The 27,714-nt window shown below is 33.1% G+C and overlaps 3 protein-coding genes across 8 annotated transcripts; 1 reads left to right on the top strand and 2 right to left on the bottom strand.

Annotated features, from left to right (window-relative positions):
- Positions 1-10: 10 nt before the first annotated feature.
- On the bottom strand, positions 11-18,358 carry LOC120771368 (cystinosin homolog). Of its 5 annotated transcripts, XR_005704965.1 has the most exons (10): positions 15,707-16,060; positions 2,870-2,972; positions 2,675-2,804; positions 2,264-2,446; positions 1,832-2,192; positions 1,031-1,198; positions 797-914; positions 632-734; positions 362-581; positions 182-246 (listed from the first exon to the last, which is right to left on the bottom strand). XR_005704965.1 is itself a non-coding variant. In XM_040099348.1 (9 exons), the coding sequence occupies exons 2-9, from the start codon at positions 2,940-2,942 to the stop codon at positions 162-164; spliced, it is 1,221 nt and encodes a 406-aa protein (XP_039955282.1). In that variant the 5' UTR covers positions 2,943-2,972; positions 17,917-18,358; the 3' UTR covers positions 11-161. The 5 variants fall into 5 exon arrangements, 4 of the variants coding, with proteins under 4 accessions (XP_039955282.1, XP_039955289.1, XP_039955273.1 ...); XM_040099348.1 differs by lacking the exons at positions 362-581; positions 15,707-16,060 and adding an exon at positions 17,917-18,358 and having other exon boundaries at positions 11-246; XM_040099355.1 differs by lacking the exon at positions 362-581 and having other exon boundaries at positions 11-246; positions 2,675-2,801; positions 15,707-16,057.
- On the top strand, positions 14,874-27,714 carry LOC120771347. 2 transcript variants are annotated; one of them, XM_040099298.1, is made up of 11 exons: positions 22,026-22,427; positions 22,499-22,730; positions 25,063-25,176; positions 25,301-25,460; positions 25,563-25,651; positions 25,725-26,165; positions 26,230-26,331; positions 26,813-26,916; positions 26,988-27,105; positions 27,174-27,330; positions 27,441-27,714. In XM_040099298.1, the coding sequence occupies exons 1-11, from the start codon at positions 22,239-22,241 to the stop codon at positions 27,550-27,552; spliced, it is 1,818 nt and encodes a 605-aa protein (XP_039955232.1). In that variant the 5' UTR covers positions 22,026-22,238; the 3' UTR covers positions 27,553-27,714. The 2 variants fall into 2 exon arrangements, with proteins under 2 accessions (XP_039955241.1, XP_039955232.1); XM_040099307.1 differs by lacking the exons at positions 22,026-22,427; positions 22,499-22,730 and adding an exon at positions 14,874-15,187.
- LOC120771359 (scaffold protein salvador) lies at positions 18,607-21,003 on the bottom strand. Its single transcript, XM_040099319.1, has 2 exons — positions 19,059-21,003; positions 18,607-18,944 (listed from the first exon to the last, which is right to left on the bottom strand). Exons 1-2 carry the CDS (start codon positions 20,729-20,731, stop codon positions 18,860-18,862), a joined length of 1,758 nt encoding a protein of 585 aa, XP_039955253.1. The 5' UTR covers positions 20,732-21,003; the 3' UTR covers positions 18,607-18,859.

Here is a 27,714-nt window from a genome sequence, read left to right as displayed (position 1 = left end):
AAGGAAGTCCTTAAAAGTACTAAATTGTATACTTTTATTTGTATATACATACATCTTAAGTACAAGAAAAGTGTGCGAATATACACATTTACACATGAGTGCTTAACACGCATTAACAAAATAAATATTAAAAACAAAAACTAAAACATAAAAAAGTAAAACTAATAGCGCGGTTGCTCATCAGCTTTATCTGTAACCACTTCTGTGGCGTTAGTAGTCGTAGAGATGGAAAGCTGCTGGGAGTGCCTAAAAACAAAAATTGTGCATTTATGTACATACATATGTATATAGAATATCGACCAATAAAGCAAGTGCATTTTATGAATATGACAATTATATGGTTATGTGCATATATACATACGTTTATAAAGGTATGAGTATGCAGGTGCTTCAATGTGTGTATGTTTGTAGTATGGAATTGATGGAGCTGTGGGTTCAGTTGGCTTTGCCATTTTAAAGGAATTATTGAACTTTTGCCTTGAACAAACTTTGATTTATCTGTTTGCCTATGCTTTTGTGATATCACACGTGCGTGTACATAAGTATGTTAATTTTGATGGATGAATAATGTGTGGCCAACACTACAAAAGTGCTTAATAAATATACATACTTTAAAGCTTTTGAAACAAACCTGTAAAACACATAGTGTTGAAGAATAAATAACACATCGAAGAGCACGGAGAATAGACCCATGCCGAATTTCGTCACAGAACCGAAAATTGACACCCAATCGTCTGCAGATATTGAAATAGAATATAATTTTTTTTTTAAGTTAATAAAAATTAAAAGAAATTACTATAATTGTATGCGTTCAAGATCATCTGCAACATGCTGAGCAAACCGCCAGTGAAATCCAACAGAATATTACCAATACTCCAGCCAGTAGTGCTCTTACGGCGATAGTTCATCAGCGCCTGCAGACGTTCAAGACAAATAAATGTTGTAAAATTTAATAATTAATCTCTGACATAACGTTTTATTGAGAAGGCATATGTAATGTGTTTTTGTTGTTATTTTTTTTTTAACTAACCTGGGGCACATATTTGATGATCATCGCCAGTTTAATGTAGCTGCAGTAGTATAGAAAATCCAGCCACTGCACAACACCAGTAATGGCTAGAATTAATGTAACCAAAACAATTATCGCGATTGCGGCTAATATACCTGACGCGATTCTGGAGACTCTTTGTTCGGCGCGCTGTAATAATAAACAAGAAAATAATAAAACAAGAAAAAATGTTAACTTCGGCGGCACGAAGCTTTAATTTTCGTCACGAGTACACTTTTTTTTATCAAAAGATATTTATCTTGTTTTTGGACATTTGTGCATAATTTCGTGAAGATATCCTGCCAAATAAAAACGTACATACAGCTATATTCTATAGTGTTTCCATTTGAACAATTTGTTCGGGGATAGTAGTGTTGCCTTGAGCAATAATTTTTTCGGAAAGGTATATTGTCATATAATAATGTTTTCCATACCATGAATAGCTTTTTGGGAAAGAAAGGACTTGTGGAAAATTTCAGACCGATATCTCAGAACTTGAGGTTATCCTTCACTTAATATAGACAGATAGAGACAGATGCCTTATCGATGCAGCTCGACAATTTCTCTTGGACCAGGGGTTATCCGAACGTCAAGGTGCTATGTAACATTATTTAACCAATAATTCACTACAATCATACTCTGTCCCCGGTTTTTACTCTACGGCCCTGCATATATGTACTTTAACTTTAATATACATTTTTCAGGATTCAGTTACTGCACTAAAGTTAATTTTTATATTTATAATAAGTAGATATGTTTGTGTTATGGTTCACCAAGCCTTACCTCATATAAAAAGCACTGGATAATTGTAATGGCTGTCGCAAACATCGCATGTAAACCGAATACGACATCATTCAATAAAACTGGATTCATACCACGTGGATGTCGACTGGCATATTCGTCCTGTATGCTGGGTACCCAATAGAGGCCACAATTGAAAACACTATATAGTGTAAAACCAACAATGTTGAGTGCTAGAAAGTCAAAATTGAGTCCAATTACAGATTTTCGTCTAAAATTAATGAAAATCTGCGGATAGAACGAGATGGACCAGGCCACAAAATAAATCCAACCGAACACGATTGATGTGTAAATAATCGGCTCCGACTTTGCAACAGTTATGCGTACAAATAAATCGTCAACACTGTACAAAAAAATTTTATGAGTACATTATAATAAAAAAGTAAGTTCGTTCATACTGAAGCGCATACGTACATCCAAGACTCGTCGGGTAAGCTCGTCGCTGTAACTTCTAGGTGTCCAAGTTGGAGTCCTCGTACGCTAACTGTTCTATTTTGTGGATTCGATGCACTAATTGTGAAGTAGTTAGGGTCCAATTCTACTAAAGTCTCATGTTGTTTTACCAATTGGACAAATACGTCCTGTTCCAATGGATCCCTGTAGGATATAAAAAAAGTGTCAAAAATTGAAGGGAGATCCATATATTAAAGAATGTCATTTGATTTGAAGGATGTCATTAATTGGTCGAAACTTTACCGTCGTATGAGCAGATCAATTTCAACTCGCTTCTTGCGATTGGATTGGTTGCTCACATGTTTTATTACTATTATCTCACCCTGTGAATGCTTACATACTTATATGTACATATATTCTGCTGGGACTCACCTGATTAGAACGTCAAATGTTTTTGTGTTTTTTACTATAATTGTGAGATCATGTGTGGATACGGTTAACCCGCTTCGGTTAGAGCTTCGTGTGAATCGTTCATCTGCGGTTGTTTGTGTGAATAAGGCTACTGGAAGTTCGACGAATCAATTAGTAATTATAAAGTACAATGAAATATACAATTCGCTAACTCACCCGATATTGATATCACAAATATTAATGATTTCGTATACCGAAGTACACTGTAGATACCAGTAGAACTCTTCATTTTAGGCGCGTTCTATATTACACGAATTTTCTGAAATAAATAAAAGTATTAAAATATTATACAAATTGAAAAGTAATGATATAAAAAAATTAAATCACAAATAAATTGCAAATTTCTTCGAGGAATACCTCAGCTGATTCAAGTCACGATATTTAAGCATTCATAGTTAGCTAATTGGGAATGTCTGCAGAAATGATCGGCGTGACGTGAAGGGTATTATAGTTTCTAGGCAGCCTAACTTTATTTTTGCAGTTAACTTTTTTGTTCTGTTTTAAATATCATTCTTTATAGTAAAAATTATCAACATTTCGATATCACTACACTTGAATGTAATTGTTTTCATCATACATAAGTATTTATAGAATGCAAACATGGACATATGTACATACTATGTTTTTTTTGTTTTGGTATTTCGTATTACTTTTAAATACTCTCTCGCTGATTAATTAATTGTTAATGCTTTCATATTACTACTTAATTTTTTGTTGTTTTTCTGAGAACCTACTACAACAACATTCATATAAATTTTAAATTTTCTTGTCAACACTTTCATACAATATGCAATTATATAAAGTATTTGGTTGGTATATGAAAAAAAAACATTTAAGGAATGTAATCAGATCATGTGTATGTGTGTGTGTGTTTATTTTTAACAATTTCCTTTAATGCTTCATGCCTAAGTGCGGAAATTCCACGCAATTGAATCAATTAATACGAGCAAAGTGCGTGTGGATTGCTCATACACTTATGAATTTATGAAAGTGCATTTATTGATTGCCCTAATAAAGATATATAGTTCACATTTCTACATACATATGTACATATGTATATCCTTATATGTATTTTTACTACTAAAGATTGGTTGAACAAATTGTTCAGTAATTACAAGACGAGATTGAGCAGATTCAATTCATCGGAAGACGATGTACAAAATAACTGTAAGCACTATCTTTTTCAGGAGTGCAGAGTCAAAGTATCGCGGTAACACTGGTGGAGTACGATTCTCCGAGTTCTTGTAGCATTATTGTAAGTAAAGCAGTAAAGTCAAACCGGCGTCATTCGTTTTTTCATTCAATTTTTTCCAAGTGAAGTTATATTCGTGATCGCTGGGTAAAATGTTTCGGTTTTTATTTTCATATATATTCAATATATAATATTATATCTTATCTAGGTACCGAGACGCAAGAGTTGTGCTCTAAAGGCAGCTGTAACCAGAATTCTTCCTAGTCAGAATATAGCGGAAATAGTCGTGTAGTAATTGTAAACTTTTGGCCTGTGCCGTGGTTAAGGGGTTACAGGGGTTACATGGGTTATTTCATTAGAATTTTTTAATGTTACAAAAATACATTAATAAGAAAGAAAAGCAAAAGAAATTCTGCAATTTATGAAAAAAAATATTTTAAACTCGGCCATTGCGGCGCCATTTCCTGCGACGTTTCGGAAAAAAGATGCGCCCGCGTTTGCAGGATAACTCTTTACAGGATCATCTAAAGTGAAAAGGTGCCTGTTTTAGTTAAAACTTTAACTTAGAACTCGAACGAAGGAAAAAAACTGAAAATTGGATTTTTGGCAGACATTTTTACAAAAATATAAAAATTTCAGTGAAAATTTCACATTTTTTTTTCAAATAGTTGTAATCGAAAAAAATTCTCATCCGAGTCTTTAAGAATTGTATCTCAAAGGGCAGTGTAAAGTTTCATGAAGATCGGTTGAGTAGTTCTCGAGAAATCTTGCGAACCGACTTCAAAAACTCAGTTTCGAGAAAAACGCGTTTAAAGACGGCGCACTTAGCCTAAGTAGCCTCGAGCGCACATTTTTTCAAGGCTGTATCTCCGAAACTATTACTCAAAAAAAATTCGATTTTTTAAACTCGTAAACCCATGTAACCCCTTGACATTTCTTGGGAGGTGATAACCTCAAAATAACCTATTAATGCTTCATAGACAAACTTAGGTTACTTGTGGCACTAAATCGTGAAATATTTCACGTATGTTTAAAGCGATTTAATCATTGATGATACCGAGACCATTTGGGAAATGTTAAAACTCAAGGACATAATAGTGTCCCCAAGTTTTTTTTAATTCAAAAATAATCAAAAAATGCTTTCCGAAATAAAAATAAGATTAACTTTATTCAACCACCCCTGTAAAAGTAAATATTTCTATACATAAATAAATACATACGCACACCAGCTATGAACCTTTAAAACGTGATAACCGCGACGTCCATTTATTGAATGAAAACGAGACCGAACGTGCTAAAATTATCATATTAGTGTTTATTGGAATGACCAAACGCCGATTAATTGCGCCAGTGAAAATGTAATCGCTGTTTGTCAACAATGTGCCATTGTCTATACGGGGCCGATTGGGGAAGTACATACATATGGACTTGTACACATTATATGTATGTATTTGTTATGTAGTACAAGTGTTGATATATATATTAATATGGTTTAGATGGCTTATTTACTTTTCTAAGAAAAGGTCAGTAACATGAATTCTGCCAGCAATTAGCAATTCTAGGAATCTTTATTTTATCAACTACCATTGAAATTGACGTTTATTTGACGTAATCGTAATATGGTATTCCCATAATTCGTGTTAGGATTGGTAAACATTGGTTGGACAGGCAGACTTCAAATCTAATAATCGAATGGAGAATCGTCGTAAAATAATGTTTGATTCTCCTACTGTTTGATGGTAATTTTTCTAGCTAATCTACTTGCAAATATATACATACATATGTATGTATTTATATATGAGTTTCCTCGGTTAACTTTTAGTATTGTTTGATAGCTGTCAAATAAATATTTATATGTCTGACTTGATATTCAAAACTTATACTGTCTTTACTAAACATTAATAATAATTCATGAAACATTAGAATGATTTGAGTTACTAAATTACTGTGAAAAATTATTGCTTGCACTTTAGTAAGAAAATTTCAATATATTTTGTTGTTTGACATTTCTTTTAGGATAGCATTATTATTTTATTAAATTCACGCGTGTTCAACTCAGGTACGATGCTCATCCCTAATATTCACTAGTCACTTTATTAAGTTTGCAAACAACGCATAAAACTCATCCAACCACGTAGCTGATAACAACGGTTATTAAATTGACATTTCACATACATTTTTCGTATAGTAGCTTAGATTAGAATGATTTTATAGTGCTATTAAATCGATATGCAAGTTGCTATTACTAAAATTACTTTTTTCTATGTTAGTATGTCGGAAAATTTTTTATTAATAATATGATCATGAGTTTTATATGTAGAACACTTTGCTATAGTTATGATGTATGCAAATTATTCATATACATATTATTTCCCTGACGGGTAAATCGTCATATAGGACAAAATCTTTACACGTGTGATAACTGATGATTTGATATTGTCATTTCATTATTAATTATATATGTAAATGTACTTAATAAGAACCCGTGCCCTAGATTTCATAAACGCTTAATTTTTCTTTCATTAACCATAATTGGAGGTAGAAACACAGCTTTCCAAATTTTGGACATTGATTTGATTTCTAATTATATCAAAGCTATTAGATGCCGTTTAAGCATATGGCAGGTTATGCTAGTCTGGTAGATCAATGAACCACGCATAGACCAGTTTTGGTCCTTTGCGATACCAGATAGAGTTCAGTTACTAAGTCCATGAGGATGCCTGCACTTGACGCGAATTTCAGCAGACTCTATGGCCTCACTATCGAAACTTTTTCCTGTATAACATACCGTGGCGACATTCTTGTCAATGCGGGACAAGTGCAGAAAAGATGCTCCATCGTTTCCATGGTGCCTTGCTCTAGACATTACCTGCAGTCTTCTTGATCTGTCAGCGCCATTCTGCGGGCGAGTGTCGCCACCAGACAGTGACCAGTTAGTATTCCGATCATGTTCCTACAGACCTTTCTATCGAGTGTCAATAGCAATTTAAGCTTATGATCTTTCGTAAAATGATTAAATAGGAATTAATGACTCGAACGAATTTCATGATCCTATAGATTTTGATTATTCTCTATCTCGTAATTTATGAATGAAACTCATCGCATATGAATGAAGTAATCGGATCATCATTATTGCATTTTTTAGTGTAATTGAACACTTGAGCTTTTGTCACTCATAACCTAATGAACAAAAAATTATGATTATAGAGGTGTCTATTGTAATCTCGAAGTGTTTAGCAAGGAACTAATGCTCGGAAACAAGCAGATATAATGGAATATTCTTTCTACTCCTCTAAGAAAAATATTTTATAACAAGTAAGGAAGGGCTAAGTTCGGGTGTCACCGAACATTTTATACTCTCGCATGATAAAGTGATAATCGAGATTTCATTTTTGAACTGTATATGGAAATGCCTGAAGAAAACGACTCTGTAGAGTTTGGTTGACATGGCTATAGTAGTTTCCGAGATATGTACAAAAAACCACGCCCACTTTTCCAAAAAAATTACGTCCAAATATGCCCCTCCCTAATGCGATCCTTTGTGCCAAATTTTACTTTAATATCTTTATTTATGGCTTAGTTATGACACTTTATAGGTTTTCGGTTTCCGCCATTTTGTGGGCGTGGCAGTGGGCCGATTTTGCCCATCTTCGAACTTAACCTTCTTATGGAGCCAAGAAACACGTGTACCAAGTTTCATCAAGATATCTCAATTTTTACTCAAGTTACAGCTTGCACGGACGGACGGACAGACGGACGGACAGACGGACGGACGGACAGACAGACATCCGGATTTCAACTCTACTCGTCACCCTGATCACTTTGGTATATATAACCCTATATCTGACTCTTTTAGTTTTAGGACTTACAAACAACCGTTATGTGAACAAAACTATAATACTCTCCTTAGCAACTTTGTTGCGAGAGTATAAAAATCCGAAGAACTTATTCTACATACATTCAATATAGCCTGTTTTAGTTATTTTATTATACACCGTTTTTACCGAGACCTTTCTCGTTTTCGACCTCTTCAACTGATGAAAATATTAAAAAAGTGAATGATATGATGCAGATGATATGATTGCAGAGAGCATCTCTCGCGAGCCCGTTTGAATGATTTTGGTGGATACTCGTATTTTGTGTATAAAATGCGTTCTTGCTCGATTCGTCCCGATAAATCTGAATTCTGTTCAAAAAGAGTATCGTGAGCAGGTCTCTTTTGACTGGTTTGATCGTGCGAATTCCGACCACGCATTCTTAGAGAGCATTATAACTGCCGATAAGACATGGGTTTATGAGTTTGACATGCAAACAAGTGAACAATCATCGGTATGGAAACCGTTTTCAGTCGGTCCAAGATATAAAACAAGATTCGTTGAAGGAGCTGAAACCGTTGGCATAAATGTATTACATCTGGTGGGGATTACTTTGAAGGCGACAAAATAAATCTTGATGAATAATTAAATATTTTTCGTTTTTTTTACAATTTCCCGGTACTTTTCTTACAAACTTAATATACTCTGTCCTGGGTAAAAATATGACGTTTTTTTTATTATTTTAGATCATATTTACATATGAAACTAACAAACGCACGTAGAAAGTAGGCGTAGCTGTTGAGGTATAATTAGAGTTTATCGAAATTAGCGTTATTTAACGTGGTGTTTTAACACTTTGTGGAATTTTCTTCAAATTTCATATTGTTAACGCAACAGTGTTGGCAAAAAAAAAAGATTTCAATTTAAAACGTTCGTTTTAGTTTCAAAAAAGTGGCTTACCTTAACTTTGGAAAGCAATTAGTGACTTGTATTAAATTTATGGTAGTTGAACTTTATGGCTGTGGCGTGTGTACACATATACGAGTGCATTGTGAATATGTATGTTTGCACGTAATTGAAAAATGGTTAATAAGTCTAATTAATTAACCTCGCTCTTGGCAATGAATCGCTATAGTTTCGGTTTTACGTTCTGGTTTACAAACGGACGCATGTAAGTGTACATGCAGCTATGTATATATGTATGTATATAGTGCTCGGTAGCTTTGGAAAACACCTGTGCCTAAGTGTCTATATTCATAAGCCGGTTTAAAAAGTTAAGCAAATAAACAATCATAAAAAGCTTAAGTACAGAAAATACTACATATATACTTGTATTGCTAACCTATGGATACTCGAAATAGAAAATGCACATTGCTCAACAAATTAGCTAATAGCGAACAGACCAGTACATATAAATGAAAGAAGAATTGTGCGTTGCAGTTCAAATCTACCGGAATTATGTTAATTTTGAATATAACACTTAAACAAAGTAACACTTTCGTAAGTTCTTTTTGGAATGTAAGAACATGTCACATATGTACATATACATATATACTGATAAGAGCAATTTATTGCATTGCGTGGAATTTGAGTTAGATATGACGCAAGTACGTGTGAAAATTACCTCATAACGGTGAACCTGCTCTGTGGCGCCAAGTTATTAAGCAACAAAAAATTATTAAATAATATTTTTGTAATTTTAAATCCCACCAGCCACGGCTCTGGGTAGTTTTGTACGTTGATATCATATATGTATGTTCCGAGATTTTTTAAATAAATAAACACTTTATCTCAATGCCATGATTAAACTAATTGTGGACCAACCAATTTATCCACTCATTTACAGCTTTACGCTCAATCAAAGTGCAAATTTGTCATTTTCTGAGGTTGCATCTGTTCTTCAGGGGTTCTTTACAGTAATGCACATAAATAAAATAAACATGACGCGCAACTTGTTATTATTATTTGAGCGGTTTTAAGTACTTGCATATTTATTTAGTTTACAGTGAACTAGAAATAAACTTTAGTAACTAAATCATATCGTTCCGGTGAATATTTTCGCAGTAACATGCAAATTTGAATAAGGCGTTTCAGAGTGCTTGGAAGTAGAAGGCCAAACTTTAAACGCAAAATCAAAATTAAATCAAATTTTTAAACTAGCTTCTTAAATATATATTTTTAGTAATTAATCGAAGATAAATATTTTTTATAAACAATTAAAAGCCAACATTGTGGTCTAAAATCGATAAATTACTATATTTAACATTACTTTAACGAAATCTGTGGATCCAGTTCAGAGATATAGGAGTCACCGCAAAGCAACGTTTTTGAAAAGAGCTTTCGAAGAACAGCTTTAAAATATGTACATATTTTTACTAATGCTAAGTCTTAAAATACAGTTAAATTTAAAAGTTTAGCGCGAAGTTCTAGTTTTATTCGTCGCATCGGGTCATGCTATACCTTTTTGGAAAGCTCATTTCACGCGCTAACACGTGTTTGATTGGTTGTCGTTTCTTTTAAGTCTTTCGTGAGTTATAGCGTCGCAAACATGGAGCAAAATAAAGAGAAAATACGGCATATTTTACAGTACTACTACGACCACCGCACAACGATAGTTTAAACTTTTTCGTTCTGGTGTAGAGGTGGTCGAAGATTCGCCACGCTCCGGAAGGCCTGTCGTCGAAAATTGCGATAAAATCGCTGAATTGGTCGAAAGAGACCGGCATAGTAGCAGCCGTAGCATCGGTCAAGAGCTAGGCATGAGTCATCAAAAATTCATTTCAATTTCAATAAAAAAAAAAATTCAATAAAAATATCGCAAGACATTTTTGACAACCCATTATAATCCCTTAAAGAAGTGGCTTATTGAACCACATTAAGAAAAGCCGTTTATTAAAAACTATCACAAGCTCAATTTAACAATTATTTTTATATAAAGAAAGAAGGAGAAGTCGGAAAGCGAAGTTTTTTTTTGTAATCAAATGGGGAAACAGTGGTGGTATAGGAGGTACAGGGGCTGTAGGTGTGGGGGACACATTGTTTTGTATGTTGCTGGACATATTGGAAATTTTTAATAAGATTTCGATGGTAAGGGCAAGATCATATTAAAAAGCGAATACTACAAAGCGTGAAACACGAAAAGTTCAATTCCAAAATCAAAATAAGAATTCACTCCAAAAGAAGCGAATATTTAAACCGAGACAATTGTTAACTGCGACCTTGTATTTTTATACATTTTCTGATTCAAGGTTTCAAATACAAATAAAGTAGTTCATACAATTTATGACACCTTAACATTCAAGCTTCTTTTGGTACCTGCAGTTATTACATGTAGTGATAAGCAGCTTCCTGATTAATGACTTACATACATACATATGTATGTACCATAAGTCATTATGTTAAAAACATTTAGAATATTAAAGTTGAGACAATTGATAATTACGGCCTTGCGTTTTTATACATTTTCAGGTTCAAGGTTTAGTCAGTGTTGTGTCGTTTCTATTCAGTCGATTCGGCGGAACAGTCAAGAAGGATGTATTGAGTTGTTTCCACCCCATCTTCAGGTTAGGCTTTTGACCAATCCTGAACCCACTGTTAATGCGTTCAAGCCCAGTATCGCTGCTCTGATTCTGAGTGGATGGTCACTTCTCTGAAGGAGGCTGCACTCCGGAGCAGTAAATATACTACTACCTTAATGGTTGCAACTTCGGCCTGGAACACACTGCAATAGTCAGAAAATCTTTAACTGGAGTTGATTGAGAGCTCTTGACAGTAGACCCTTCCATCAACCTTGCTCTCAAGCTTTGACCCATCAGTGAAATAGCTCACTGCCCCTCTCCACCAACGGCTTCTTTCCACCCACAACTCCCTCTCCGGTAAATGGGTAAAGAAGGAGCCGCCAGAGTTCGGTTTAGCGACTTCATGTTCCAAGTAATACGGTATGGAGTTAAGGAACGCGAGGATTTTCGAGCCTATAGTTTCATTTTAATTAAGATTTGAAAATTTTGTTTCAATATCTCTAGTGTTTTTCTTTTTATACGGTTTTTTGCTTCTCCTGTAAACCTAAGAAATGTGATATTACGTTATTTTGCATTTCTGGTGACGATATGTACCAGAAGTCATTCTGTTATATGTAATTATGTTAAAAACTATAAAATAATACTGATTAATGCAAATAATTACAAGATATAACATTAAACGGAAGTAACTTGCGAATACTAATATTTTGGAGTTATTAACGAGCTTTGGGAAATCATTTTATATAGACTCACATCATGTTTTTAACGATTACACCTACGCATTTTACATATGTTCAAAATTATAAACTTAGGGGTTTTTATTATAAGTGTGTACTCGATTCTTCGATTTTATTTAAAGTATGTGCTCTAAGCGACGACATGTTATCTGATATACTCTTATATGAAGTGTTAGTACCAAGAAAAGATACTTAGAGCAGTAAAAAAAGTAGTATATGTATGTATATCTCTCTTAAAGATAATTAATGTGTATATGTCGCGTTTTTAGGAACAGTATCCTCATAAAGACCCTTGGTTATGTCAGTTTAAAGTATTAAAATTTGTAAATCCGATCCACCTTTGTACAGTACAAGAAAAATCGTTAAACTTGCTAATCTTCACATTTCTTATTGCAACTAGGTACTATATATGTATAACTAAATCTGAAAACGTTACAGGTTTAGTATCCAACGTTTTTAAGAAAAATAAAAAAAAATTGTATGAAGATCTCTACCTTAATTTTGATCAATAAGTTTGTGCTAAATCATATAATGGTCTGACTGCAACTTCTTGAGGAAAATTTCAGTTCGATATCTTAAAGATAGTTGGATCTGAGAGACTAGATGGAGTTTATGGCAGACAGACAGGCATGACTAAATCGACTCAGCTCGTCACGCTGGTATATGTATATTTGACCTTGTGTCAATTTTGATATGCACAGTTCAGGGTATAATTTAAGTTTTCGGAATTAATACTTAATATTATATTCGCTGTTCAATTCCTGTTGGAATATTCTTTCCTTGTAATTCAATAATGAACGGATAACAGTGAAGCACTAAGAGCCAGTACCAGTTCTTGACTGAACGACTGGTAATCTTCAGTGTAGTACCTATCAACAATAGTTCATATGATATTTCTCTTTCCCTATCACATGTTTTTAAAGCAGTTGTGATCCATCTATTTCTGTATATACATATGTGTATGTATATTTGGTTTGTACGAAAAACAAGCTATTAATTACTGATAAAATCTACGTTTCACTAATATTGATTAAGACCTAAAATAGTTAAGTATATTAAATTTCGGTAAATTGTTAATTAAACAAATATAATAAAACCATTCAAGTATGAATAATTGCTCCACTTTATTATCCTCTATTTGACGAAGAAATTGATTCATTTTAACAGTTCTATTGCCTTATCAATTATGAGTTAATGTCATTCACTTCTATAAAGTGTTATAACATTTTTATAACTATTTTCCCGTTACCTTGATTACTTGCAATTCATACATACATATGTACATTCATGCATACTTAGTATGTTCTATGTTCATTTTTATAACCAAACTGTGGTTCGCGTAGATTAGAATACATGTTAGAATATTTTGCAATAATCTAAAGAATTTAATAAAGCAAGTATTCTAACTAACAAAATAATTAAAGTATATACCGCAAAATAAATAATTACTTTTATTTAAAAGAGTTTTTTTTTGTAATTGGAAAACATTTGCATAATAATACAGCTTTGAAGTTGTTCCACTGACACGTTACCGTAGAACTTTTAGGTATTAAGCAATTGAAGAAGAAAAAATATTTTTCTAAACGTATGAACATTATAATGGATAGTCGAAAAAGTCGTTTCGTATTTGTAATCAAACTTCAGCATAGATGTCCCCAATAGTACTGCCAACAGAAAAAAAATTACCGTATCGAAAAACACGTGAAGTATAAATTAAAAATTCACTTTTTATTTTGATCACAGTAGTACTACACTTGTAGGTTTTAAATATATGGTAGTTGAAAAAGTATTTTCGTATTTTGTCAATAAATGTCCTTGCAGTCGTATATCTCCAGTGCTACCAATCAAATTATGTCATACCATATAGGCTTTTAAGCCTCATTTAACCAAAAAAAATTAAATGTTGGGAAAGTTGAAAAAAGTTACAGCTGTTCAAAAATGAGTGAATATAATGGAGAAATTCGCTATATTTTGAATTTTTTTTTATAAAAAAGGGAAGAATGTCACGCAAGCCACCAATGACATTTTTGAAGTTTACGCAGACGCTGCTGTATCAGTTCGTGTACATAGCACAACAATGGTTCGCTCGCTTCCGTTATGGAAATTTCGAAATTTCGATTTACACTGATGGAATAATGTTTTTAGCGGAAAAATGGCACAAAGTGGTCGACCAAAATGGTACATGTTTGCTTATTTATTTAATTATTTAAATATACAAAAAATAAGTTTAAGTTTCATTAGAAATACGAAAATACTATTTCGACTACCCAATATATACGAGTTTAGAGAGACTATATCATAAAGTTTAAAGTTATAACGAACCGAAAATATAGCGTTGGGAATTGTAATTGCGTAAATTAATTTTTGTTGTAATCCAACAACAATTTTTTCAAAATTGTGTATAAATTTATAGCCCCCTACTAATATTACTATTTTCCATTTTATACATTTGAAAACTTTTAACAAAATTGGCCAATCAAATCAGCAATAATTTAAAAATAATTGCAAAATGTGGTAAGGTAAGCTTTCCTTGGCCACTGGGGAGGATTCCAATTCACAAGTGGATATAACCCTCTACAGTAACATAAAGCAATAAAACTCTAAAGGCATGAAAAGTCAATTTTAATTTTTTCATAGTGAGAAATGGATATCGTAGTATGATGACTATTTATGAAAGATATTTCCTTGTAATAACTAAATTTAGCTCATGTTTCATGTTAGAAGTCATACAATTGTCTTTATCATTTTATGGGATATATTTGGAAACGCGCTACAATAATTCCTTATTGGCTTTTGTCGTTTATTGCAGCATAATAAAATCTTAAATTTTCCATTGACAAGGTCTTGTAAGCTAAATTTGTTTTAAAATATTTTAAATTCTTTTAGAAATTACAATTTTTATTGATTAGGTTTCAGGAGCAAAATGCCCGCAATTAAAATTTTAAATTAATTGAACTGTAATCGGATAATTAACGTCCAGAAAACTAAATACATAAAGTAAACTTAGCATCTTTTAAAAAAATTGTGTTTGTTTTAGGTCATTTCAGATTGTAAGCATTTGCAATTAGCACTTATTTGTTGAACTTTAATACTCGCATATCTACCGACCACTGAACGGGATACCGGCAGTTAAATATTTACAAAAGTAAAAAAACCTAAGGATATTTTCCATACCATGGATCTACGATGTACATATGAATATATGCATGTATGTAAGTGTCGTATATAATACAGAGATATCACCGTTCTTGGTTTATTTTTACATTTTGATCCTGAAACCTAATGCTTTTATCACCGGCGTAGTGTGAATGAACCGTTAACTTTGTATAAATAAGTAGCATAATAAAATACAAATCTTTATATACATATGATATTTATAAATATTTATAATCACTTTCTTTTCAAAATTTGATTATTCACTTTGAAATTTGCTGGCTCGCGAATGTCATTAATTAATTATTTTAATAAGCAATACGACATAAAATCATTACCCATCTACAAAAGCTTGCGCCACAGCACGTAAAAGCAATAAAGATTTCCCAAAACATTTTATACACACATATAAAAAAAAAACAAAAATGGACGAGCAAAAAACACTTGTCAAACTTATCGGAATTTCTTTTTCTGTACTGGCTCGACCCCTAATAGCCACAGGAAATATTAAGCGACGCTTTGGATAACAACAACGGATAACATACGTTAAACTTAAACGAAAACGAAAACAAACATACCAGAATCACCTGCGACTATTGTTGGAATTTTGCTAATAGGCCAAAGCCGAAATGTTTAATTATTCACAAATCAAGTTCTAACTTTATTGCTTTAATATTAATTAGCGCAGAGTAAGTGTTGAGTTCTAATAAGCCCTCAGTAGAGAATAACGCGTGCAAAATTTTGCAACTTAAGCGAAAAATGATTTATCGTCACACGTGTGCTGAAGCCGATACGGTGTTCGAAATACGAGTCTCTGCGTTCATATGAGTCCGATCACTTCGACGTTCATATCGCGACTAATAACGGCGCATTCGGTCTGTAACAAGAGGAGACCGCTTCTAATTGAAACACTGAAGTGCAAAGTCATGAGCGTTGAAAACTTTAAATCGGGCAATACAGTACACTCAGCTCAGAGTGCTCAATGCATGCGCCACAGTTAAGTATTTATACTTTTAGCGATTTGTTGAGCGATTATAAAGCGCAGCCGAGAGCATACGTAAGCCAAATCTACAACTGATTAGAATTATATCTGCAAATACATAGTTTGTATGTATGTACTTTAATACAAAGTAGATTGTTATCATTCATCAAATGATATGAGCGACAGATGTGTGCAGTAAGTCATCGCTACATACATATAAGTACATACAAACATATGTACATATGTACATATACATATGTACGTATTTTAAATAATCTATAAACGAAGTTAAATTGTTTAATGGTTTCAAAAGCTGACTTGATATACTTATTTCTTTTTAATTTGCACTGAAATTATAAAATAACCTTACCCCTTAGGTCAAAATGAAGTTATTCAATACAATATTATTACATTTATTTTTACATTAATATGCTCCAACTATTTGCGACATATGACATTGAATATATTTATTTGTACATAGTATATTTGAAAATATTCTCAGAAAATTTGAATTTGGTCGGGCAAATAGTTTCGGATATAAGTACATATGTATAAGCGTTTTTGGAAAGACGTCTCCGGACGCCCGAAAGGGCTCCTAAGGCTCTTTCGGGCTTTTCGCGAAACGCTGTTTTCAGAGTCAGCGTGGAAAATTCTCCAAAACGGCTGCACCCAATGATTTGAAATTTTCACTCGACCTCTTAGCTATATTTATCAGATAATGATCGAAGGAATACGATTTTTATAACAATTTCGATATTTTAAGCAACTGTGAAAGGTAAACTTCTTCACAACAAACGACAACGACTTCTTTTGGGGAAGCCAGCATCTAGTTAAAAATCAAAATTATAATTATTCCATTGATCATATTCTGTATTTCTTTATGGTAATAATACAATTCTTTGATTCTTTGATTTGAGATCAAATCAGAAAAATTCTTTCTCACCGCCAGACACTTTTTTCGCGGAGTTCCTCTAAAGATAGGCCACGGGATCAAGCGAATTCAAATTTTTTCAAAATGAAATGATGATTATTATTATAATTCATTAAATTCTGCAAATGTACATTTCTTATACTTATTAATTAAATAAAATCTTAAAAATAAATTCCAAAAAACGAGCTTTTTCTAACATTCAAGTGGATGTAACACCTCAAGTTATACTCGCAGAAACTATATAACGGAAAGGTTCAGGAAAAGGTTCGTTTTAATGTTGTTGAACTATACATGAGTATAGTACGAGTTTCAGTACAAGTTTGTGGTCAATGTCAGAGAATTTTATCATTTTACAGTATACTAAAAACAATTGTGTGATAGTTACTCCAGTTTTACGAGGAAACTTTAACTATTCGAATGTAAAGGACGCTGGTTGTTAAGGCCAACGAATTAGTCGTTTATTTTTCTGTGAATATTTTAAGCTACTATAATAAAACTAATCATTGCGCTTTCGTCACAATGGTCTTAGCACCATTTCTTTTCGCAATTGTCAATTAAATTTTTTTTTCGAGTACGAAGTAATTAATACTAATTTTGTATTAAATTTCTTCGAAAGCACTTTCATTCACTTGTACTATTTTCCGGGTTCGCTCATCTAAATCACAGAATAATTAACAAAAGAATCAATGCGTAATAGGTTTAATATAAATAATTATTTATTTTTAACAAAGCCAAATTATGAAATTAAAACATCTTTTATTAACTTCATAATTACTTCAGTATTTAGTCACTTAAGTGACGAAAAATGTAAATACCAATTTTAATTGTGAAATCTAAGTGTGTAAATATACGTGATACCACTTCATTATGTTTACAATTGAAAGATTTCATTTCCTCGCGTTAAAAGGTGCTAGCTTGCTTAATATTATACTATTTTGTTTTGATATTTGAAGCACAAGTTTCGTGAAGATATCTTGTCAAATAAAATAGGTTTCGACACAGAACTTGATTTGTATCGGTCAGGCTGTAGGGCGGCTATATGCTATAGTGAACCTATCCGAACAATTTGTTTGGAGATTTTAGTACTGCTTTGAACCAAAATATGTGCCAAATTTCATGAAGATATTTAACAAAAACGTTGCACTTAATTATGACAGATCAATGACAGCGTCCCTCCGTTTCCTCCAAATGAGCAGCTACTTGCGCAGAAAAGAACTTATGTCAAATTTCATATATAGTGTAGATAACTATCTATAGACAGACGGGCATAGCTAAATCGACTCAGCTGGTCATGTTGATCATTTACATAATATATACTTTATAAGGTTTCCGACACTTCCTTCTGGGTGTTACAAACTTCGCGGCACACTTAATATGCCCTGTTCAGGTAAAAAAAAACATTAATATATATTTATATGCGCTCATAAAGTAAAACACTTATCTTTGAAAAAAATGTGAATATAAAGTATATTTATAATTTTTTTTTGCTGCAAAAGTCATATAGGTTAAAATGAAAAAGATATGAGTATATATAAATAAAATGATAGTAAAGCAAATCACAAAAACATTTTATAGAACGTAATCATTGGTAAATATAAATAATATACATATTATTTAAAATCAGTAACATAAAATTTTTACTTAAAAGTTATCAAATGTTTGTTGGTACGAAAACAGTTCACAGTTCAACAGAACAAGACAGTCCAATTATACTTTAAGATATATAAGGTTTCCTTATATGCGCAAGTATGTAAGTTTTGGGAAGCACAGCACACACGATACTAAAGTAGGATTCAAATAGCTGCATTTTAATGAGTGTTATTGGTGTGTGGCTTGTGTATGTAACTCTTGCAAATAGCGCTCCTGTTCAGCACGACGATTCTTTTCCAAAATCAAAGCACGTCTGATAAAAAAAAACAACAAAAAATTAAAAATTCGAAACGATAAGCATTTATGAAAAAAAAACAATATACATATATGTACCAATTTACGCTCCATAGCAGTATTTCGCACTTACCTATACCGTTCGTAGAAGCCAACAATTGTGCCGAGCTCTTGCTTGAACAGACGTACCAACATACCATCGAAGCACTCAAGATCTTGCAAACTGAACATGTTGAATTGCAGCATATGGTCTTTCGATGAATCTGCATTTGAGTATACCACCAACCATTTGGGTATCTCTTCTAACAAATACGGATTGGCCGGTACTAGCGCATTGTGTGTATGTACTGGCGGTGTATAAGGAACTGGCATTTCAGGGCCTATGGCCTTCGGTGGTTCGGCAGATGTAGTATAAACATAATATGAGGTAAGGCATGGATGCTGTCTTTGGCATTGCCCCGTATATTGGTTTTCATAGTAGGTACCGTGAACTTTAGAAACAACACGTCGCCATCCTACCGGTAGACCTTCCCTCTCTAGCGGATGCGACCAATGCGTAGTATGCGTGTGATGGTCAATATAATACTTGCGCCCATGAAGAGTATATTGCATTGCCCAGCCGGGTGGAAGTGGTAGCTCTTCTTCTATGGATTGCTGTGATGGCACCTTTTGTAAAACATTTGTTGTACTGTTTGTTTTGCCGACCGATTGTGAGTGTAGCTGCCTCGACGGTGCATGGTACAAAGATTGAACAGAAGTTGCAGCTGCTGTACCACCAGTTAAATCGTAAGATGAATGCAAGTTATTGTTGGAAACCGCCAGAGTGGTATTACTATAAATGGGTGACTCAGAGCGAACTTCTGCAGTTGATTGAGTAGAACGACTATCGAAATTATTCATTGATGTATGATTATTGTTGATAACACTTCCTGAAGTATTGGAAGAAACTCTAAAGGGATTTTCGTATATGGGATAGGAGTCAGAGCCGGCTAAATAACTGGCATTGGTTGGATAATGTTGTGGTGGAGTTGGTGTAGCACCACGTGGTATCTGAAGTACATTGTTGTAGGAATCTGTACCTTCAGCTATTGATGTGGCATTAGTATCACTGCTTGTAAAGCCACGAATTCGTCCATCATAAGAGTTACTATGTTTTTGATTAGCAGAGTGCCTTCTATGAAATTGTTCGTAGGATGCATTGTTAGGCTGCAGTAAAGGTGATGATTGTTGACGACGAATTCGATCGATTTGCTCAATGTTTACATAGTTGCTTGTGCTGTTACTAGCATTGCTGCTGTTACCGCTATGACCATGTCCATTGCTGGACACATCCAAATTATTGCTTGAGTAGAAATGTGGATGTTGGTTTGTTGAGGACATGGAATTGGTAGGCGCATAAAAGCCCGTCACACCGTAACGTTGCTGATGTGCCTGTGACACCGAACGCATCGTTGTCGTTGTCGTGGGGGGCAATTGTGATTGTGCCCGTCTCGCATGATAATAATCAGGCTGCGAATTCAATTGTGAGTCGTTGCCGCAGGAGTAAGTATTGCGACTGGAATTACCAGAACTTCGACCGGTAAATTCGCAACTGGGCGAAGTGCTTGCACAACGCTGCAGTGACTTCTTATTATGCTTGGCGCGCTGCTCATCAAACGACCAGACATTTATCACTGGTATCTCAGGAGGTGTTTCCTTTTTCACATACTTACCAACCACACCTTCCTTATGAGCGGTAGCTTTTTCTTTACTGCGGCGCGACAACATGGTCGGTTTTCGATTGCAAAGCAAAATTAGGTAGTTCATTCAATCTCTACAATGCCTCCCATAAAAAGCTACCAAAAATCGAAGTATTCATATTAAAATCAAAATTTCTTTTGTTGCCATGCAAAAACAAAAGTTTTAGTTGCGGTAGCAATTTGTTACTCTGCGTTAATTTTCATGCGCTCTTTTAGACTAATGCGAATGTTGAAGTTAATTTTTACTTTTCAGCTTACTCACTAATAACACAGCAAATAAATAAAGGACTTTTGAAGACGTGAAGAAATAAACAACCGGAACAAATTTACAAGTACAAAATGTCAAATTGAATTGGGTGGTGATGTGCAAGTATGCATTAAAGAAGGAGAATCGCATATGTTATCGATTAATAATAGTTAATAAAAATTATTCAAAACAAGAAAGCTTGACCTATAATACTTCATTTTTAAACATTTATTTAAAGCTTTGTCACCAGTTTTCTTATTGCATAAGGTTTTTCACTCATTAACCTAGCATGAATTATTTTTGTTCGATTTGCTAAATTTCGATAGTAGAATTTCGACTATTTATATATAAGCCCATCTTTGGTTTGCTGACAGTCGTTTGATCATGATTAGGGTTGCCAAGACCTGATTTTTGAATTTTCTTTATAAATATTATTTTCGTGTTTTAATTTTAAACAATGCATTTTATGTAATCAAACCTTATTATATTAACTGTTTAAAAAAAAAAGTATTTATAAAAATTTTGGATTCAAATACGGTATTGAACAAAATTAACTCTAAAAATCTGATAAAAAATTATATTTAATTATTTAAAGCTTTAGGTATATATTGCAAATAAAAAAATAAATAAATTTAACGTCAAACTTAAAATTATAAATTGAAAAAGAAATTGTTTTAATAAAAAAACAGCAAAGAATGTGATTGTGAGCAATAAAGCTATTAAACGATTACTTTTTTACATTAGTGTATATTTAACATCGGTGGTATGTAATTATTTGTTTTTAACGTTTTTTGTTTATATTCGTTTTTCCTTGCATCAAAGTGTAAAATGAAAACACAGGCCTAGAACAACTTCACTACAAACCAGCAATATATGTACCTATAATTAATTTGTTTACATGAATTAATTAGTTCCCAAAGTTTATGCTCATCAATTGTTAAAAAATTAATGATTAAGCAAAAGAGAGTTATTATAAACTGCCTGAAGCGTAAGATGAGCAACACATGTTAGACAAGTTTTAGCAAAATTTGAGATGATCATGAATGCAAATAGACATAAGGTGCTTAATATACGAATCGTTATAGTCTGTTTAGTTTTTAAACGGGCGCGAACATCGGCAGTCACTAACTCGAGAAGCTTACTCTGTTTAAGCTTATACTTAATTCTAGTCAGCAATTATTATAATTCACATATAATTAACTGGAGATGTGCTAAAGTGTCTCGAAGAGTGCAAAAATAACCAAAAATAGTGAAATTTTAATATTACAGAAATTGATTAAAAATTAATTTGTGCAAAATTTGCAAAGTGCAACCATCATAAAGTGAAATGTCACAACAGAATGGAATTTCCGCTGAAGCCGCACCGGAAGCGGAGACAGAGCCAAAAGGAGTGGTGGTTTATTTAAAAAAACTATGGGCATATCGACAATATTTGGTGATCGAACCATTTTTCTTTTTCTACCTGATGGCTAGTGTTTTTAACGCAGTAGCAATGCAAAATTTTCCGCTCGACAAGGTAACATTGACTAAGAGTGCATCCTTTCATTTTGGTTTGTGCTTTAAAGTGGAGTTGTTTCGATTTTTTAGGCGTGTCGCGTTAATTTGGGTTATAATAAAATTGTCTGCGACACGACTTTGGACAAATCCGAGCTGGGCATAGAATGTGACGACTTCAATTTCGAGAACACAACGCTCGGCGCAGTAGCAGCAGATGCTGCGCTCTCTATCGGTTCGATGGGCTTCAACTACACCGTGTGTAAAGCTGAAATCGAGGCGCAAAAATTAGCTGCCGATGTATCTGGAAAACGCGCACCCATTGGTGTGTATGTTTTATTATAGCATTTCATCCTTTGTGGGTCCATCGTAAAATTTTGAAAATTCACATGATGTGCGTTGTTTGCATTAACGCTTCATTTGCTGTTTGAACTGAGTATCAATTTGGATATATACCAAAGAATTTAATAGGTATTTAGAACTTGTTTAGGGTATTTGCATTTCGTGTTTAACAAATAATGCAAATCTAAAAAATTTGTGTTTGAATTTCAGAAAATATAAATACCAATCTAATAATTGCTGGTATTACCAGTTCCTTTCGCAAACACGCTCCAGTAGTTCTGTACAAGTGTGTGTGTGTGACGGAACAAGAAAACAAAACAGAGAAGTAAAACATTCTTCTCAAAAATATCCCGAAGACATCATTAAATTTTACTTGTTTCTGTGTAGGATTTTTTGTTTGAATAACTAATATATTATTATTTTTCAGTTTTTTTTTTTAATATTTTTTGTTTAATGATACTTGGTGGTACTTGTAAACTCCAAATATAGATAGTAATTTTGCGCCGTTTATGTTAATTGTTAATCTCTGATAAAGAAAAAAATACACTTACAGATTCGTCAATAGAGGCTTTAATTGTTTATTGGAACGTGATTTTCCATTTGTTTTGATTTCGTAATTTGCCTTTTTCACGCATGCAAATAGTTGCCAATTCATCTTCAGTACTTCAGAGAATTTTGAATTATAGTTCAAAACTGGTTCCGTTAGCACTTACCTTGCGTCCAGTTTGATTATCAAACAAGTTGTTTTCATTAGAATTTTTAGTTTTTGTACAAACGGATTAATTAGCATTCGTTCTGATCGCTGTGTTTTATAGCATCTGTGTGCTTGTGTGTGTGTTAATCTTCAGAAACAAACAAATTCGATGTGAGATAATGTCAATTAGTGAAGCGCTGAATGAAATTTTCCTACTAGAAGATGATCACAAAATTTTATTACAACATTCTCTTGTTTAATTGATTTAGAGGTGCTATTAAATAATGAACTGGATTTGTTAGTGATGGATTAGAACTCGGTAATCGATAGTGTGTAGTATATGTACATATATGTATGTATGTAATAGATCACACATGGTTTTGAAAAATATTTCAGAATTTTTTATTTTAAACTTTTGAATTTTTAATTACTTCAACATATTTACATAATTATATTTTTATCTTAAAATAAATTTTTGATAAATATTTGAAATATTTAAATGCAATTGCTTGAATAGAAGAAGAACAATTCCTATTAATTGACAATTTAGCTTATGATGCGAAAAAAATCATTTGCCGGATTCTTTACCGAAACAATTTTTCATTACGACGAATTCTCAAACGTTTTCAGAGATTGATTACATTCATACACATTTAATTGCATATTCTATTCAAATGCAAATGTTAACTCATCACGAAGCTTAATTTCTCCATGTATGTTTATATATGTATTAAACCATTGAATTAACTGTTATATGCAAATTTCTGTTTGACCAATATTTTGTTTATTTTTACTTCAAATATAAATGAAAAAAAAAATAAATGTAATTAATAATTAATACTTTTCTCAATTAAAACTAGCAAAAATGTTAACTTCGGCTTGACACGAGCTCTACTTCGTTCCCCAGTTATAATAACTTTTACAGGCAGCTCTATGTTATAGTGGTCCGATCGGAGCTATTTGCTTCTAACTTGTGGCGTTGGCTTGGATAATACTTGTATTATGTAAAATTTCGTCAAATAAAAAGTTTTCTATTCCAGAACTTGGGGACTATCTATACAGACAGACGGACAGACATATGGACAAAAGGCTAAATCGACCCAGCTCGTCTTGTTGATTATTTATGTACATATGTATGTGTATAGTATATACTTTATAGGGTATCCAACGTCTCTTTCTGAGCGTTACAAACTTCGTGGTAAACTTAATATAGCCTGTTCAGGATACAGAAACGTCGTTGAGGTCAAGTAAATGCATTATCCTTTATATGACTAGTTATCTGTAAAACAGAAAAACAAAAAAAAGCGTTTATTTATGATAATTCCTAAGAAACTAAATTCATATTGAATAACTTTTTCATCAAAATATATACTTGGCATTAAGATGCGGCTTAATCCCACCTAGCGCTGTTATCTTTTAGAAAACTCAATTATACACTATTACATCACGAAAAATAAGCTCGATGAGGATTATAATTTTGAGGTTATGTAATACATGCAATGTCATAGTACATGAAAATATTTAATGGTTTGGAAAATATTTCACTGCGAAGAGTTATAACATTTTTTAACACAATATTTATTTGCCTAATAAACGATTTTTTGTATTTTTTTACTTACAGCCGCCATCTTTCCTTTGATTGTGTTACTTTTTGCTGGTGGTTGGTCTGATCGTTATAATAAGCGCAAGCCATGCATGATTATGCCCATTATCGGCGAGTTGCTTTCCTTCTCATGTAAGCATATTAAAAAAAAAAAACATTATAATAGTAATAGAAAAACAATATATTAGTCAAATTATTGTAAAAATATATAAGATGGAAATTAACCAAAAATTCTAAACTGTTGCATTCCATTAAGGTTTGCTCATTTCGGCAATCTTCTTCGATGCCCTGCCCATGGAATTTGGCGCATACTGCGAGGCGATCGTACCGGCATTATTCGGCGGACTCACGTTTTGTTTAATGGCTATATATAGTTATATAACTATAGCGACACCTGAAAAAGATCGCATATTTAGGTAATATTTACAATTTCAAACTATTTTTATATACATATATTTCCATAATTTTTATAACTTTTCCATTGTTTTCAAATTAATCTTTCTGCACAATTCCTGCAGATTTGGTATATTTGCAATGTTTGTGACAGCTGTGCCTTTTATTGGTCAACCGATAAGCGGTTTTCTGTTTCAGAAACTTGGTTATATATGTAAGTCACTAATGTTTGTTTTGCAACATGAAAATTACAAGAATTTTTTTCTTTTTTACATTGTGTCTCACAGTTTCGTTTGGCATGGCCGCATCATTCCAAGTTATTGCCATACTCTATATAATATTCTTTATAAAAGAGGTGCAACCTGCACCTAAAACAGTTGAAAAAACACCTGAGGACATCCCGCCACCATTGCCGGCACAGGGTCCACCACCGCTACGTGTCGGCGCCGACAATTTGGCTTATGAGCACACGGGCACCGATGAGGTGGATCGCGTTAAGAATGTGAGTTTTGAATTGAATTCGCGTTTAGAGCCGTCGGATAAGTCGGCACAGTTATCGAATGCTGACGCTGCAACACCCGCTCGACGGTCCTTTCTTCGTGAATTCTTCGACCCAACTTTGGTTCTAGATTGCCTTAAATTTCCGTTAGTAAAACGTCCGAACCACGGAAGAATGTTACTGATTTTACTTATAACTGCTTACTTTTTGACCCTAGGTCCCGTTTCAGGTAGGTCAAAACTTTTGTTTATTAAATTTAAATGGAGAGCGAAATATTTTGTACTCTATTGTAGGTGAAAACGACTATTGGTACCGTTATACACTTATCAAACTCAATTGGAATGGAAATGACTTTAGTTTCTTCTTCACGTTTTCTTCTGCGGCAGCTTTAGTTGGTATGTAGAAAATACTTTATATGTACATACATATATTATAACAGATCGATTTTTTTTTCTATGAAATCGCGTAAGTGGGAAATGTTCTACATATCATTCCGAACATTTTTGTTTAAGAGACTATGGGTCTAAAACCTCGAACCAGCGATTTTTGTATGGAAGATATCTGATATAGTTGCCCGATCGGATATTAAAATGCACACACGCATTAAATTTCATAAGGATATCCAAAAACTGACGAACAAAGTTTTATGATCCCTAAAAACCCTCGCCTTAAAAATTGTTGATCCGCACAACCTTTCCCGCATTTGAGATTTTCTCGTTTCTTTGGTCCCTGTAAATGAACCCGCTCTAATGTACATATATACAATACATATTTTTGGTTTGAAAACCATTTATAAGTTCAAAACTGTTATTAGAAATGCTTCGACTTTTCACGCTTTAAACAATTTGGGTTAAATTATTATTGTTTGACTTTTAGGTACTTTTATTGGCACCGCAATACTTAGTAAATTGCTGAAATTTTCGGACCCTACCATTGGTATATTATCAGCTGTAGCAATCGTTATTTCACGAATTCTATTTGTAAGTTCGTTTCACAATTATTATTATTTTCTAATTACGGCCTTTTAATTTAAATTTTGCATACATTTCAGGCTTTTGCCAGTGATACGAAGTCTTTCTATGTTGCTGGAGTTGTTGATATGTTCGTAAGTTTGCGTGTCATTGCCATCAAAACTATCAGCTCCAGCATTGTTGATGGCGCGGAATTAAGTTAGTGTCGTAGATAATTATTTTAGCGATTTTATTATATTTTATTTAAAAAAAATCTATATTTATAGGCAAAATGTACTCGATATTTGGTATTAGTGAGCCAATTGGGCAGTTCATATTCCCGCCAATTTTCAGTGTCATATATCAAGAAACTGTGGCAACTTTTCCAGGTGCGATCTTTCTCTTTGGTGAAGTATTCTATGTACCCAATGTGCTGGTGTTTATGTAAGTGACCTTTTTTGGATATTCTCTTTTTTACTCTATTTTTGTATTTTTTGTTTCATTTATCTTATAAACTATTTTGTTCTAAATTTTTTTTCTTTTTTTGCTTGCAGATTGTGTTATTTCATTTTACGGCGCAGAAATAAAACTCAGCAGAAGCCTGTAGAAAGTGCCAGTGCAAATACTGTCCCCACAAATCCGGATTGTGAAATAACTAGTCTATAATTCTTTTATTTATGTATATAAATTTAATAAGAGTGCTGCCAAGCTGTGTAAAAGATTTTCAAAATAACTTTATTTTATCATTAGTATAGGCAAACACTTAACTTTGAAAATATTATACTGAAAATATTTTGCGATGCTTTACGCTTATTTAAAACATTTTGA

Source organism: Bactrocera tryoni, chromosome 1 (genome assembly GCF_016617805.1).
Source record: "Bactrocera tryoni isolate S06 chromosome 1, CSIRO_BtryS06_freeze2, whole genome shotgun sequence".
NCBI lineage: Eukaryota > Metazoa > Arthropoda > Insecta > Diptera > Tephritidae > Bactrocera > Bactrocera tryoni.
Note: the sequence above shows the minus strand (reverse complement) of the source record. Positions and strands in the feature narration are given on the sequence as shown.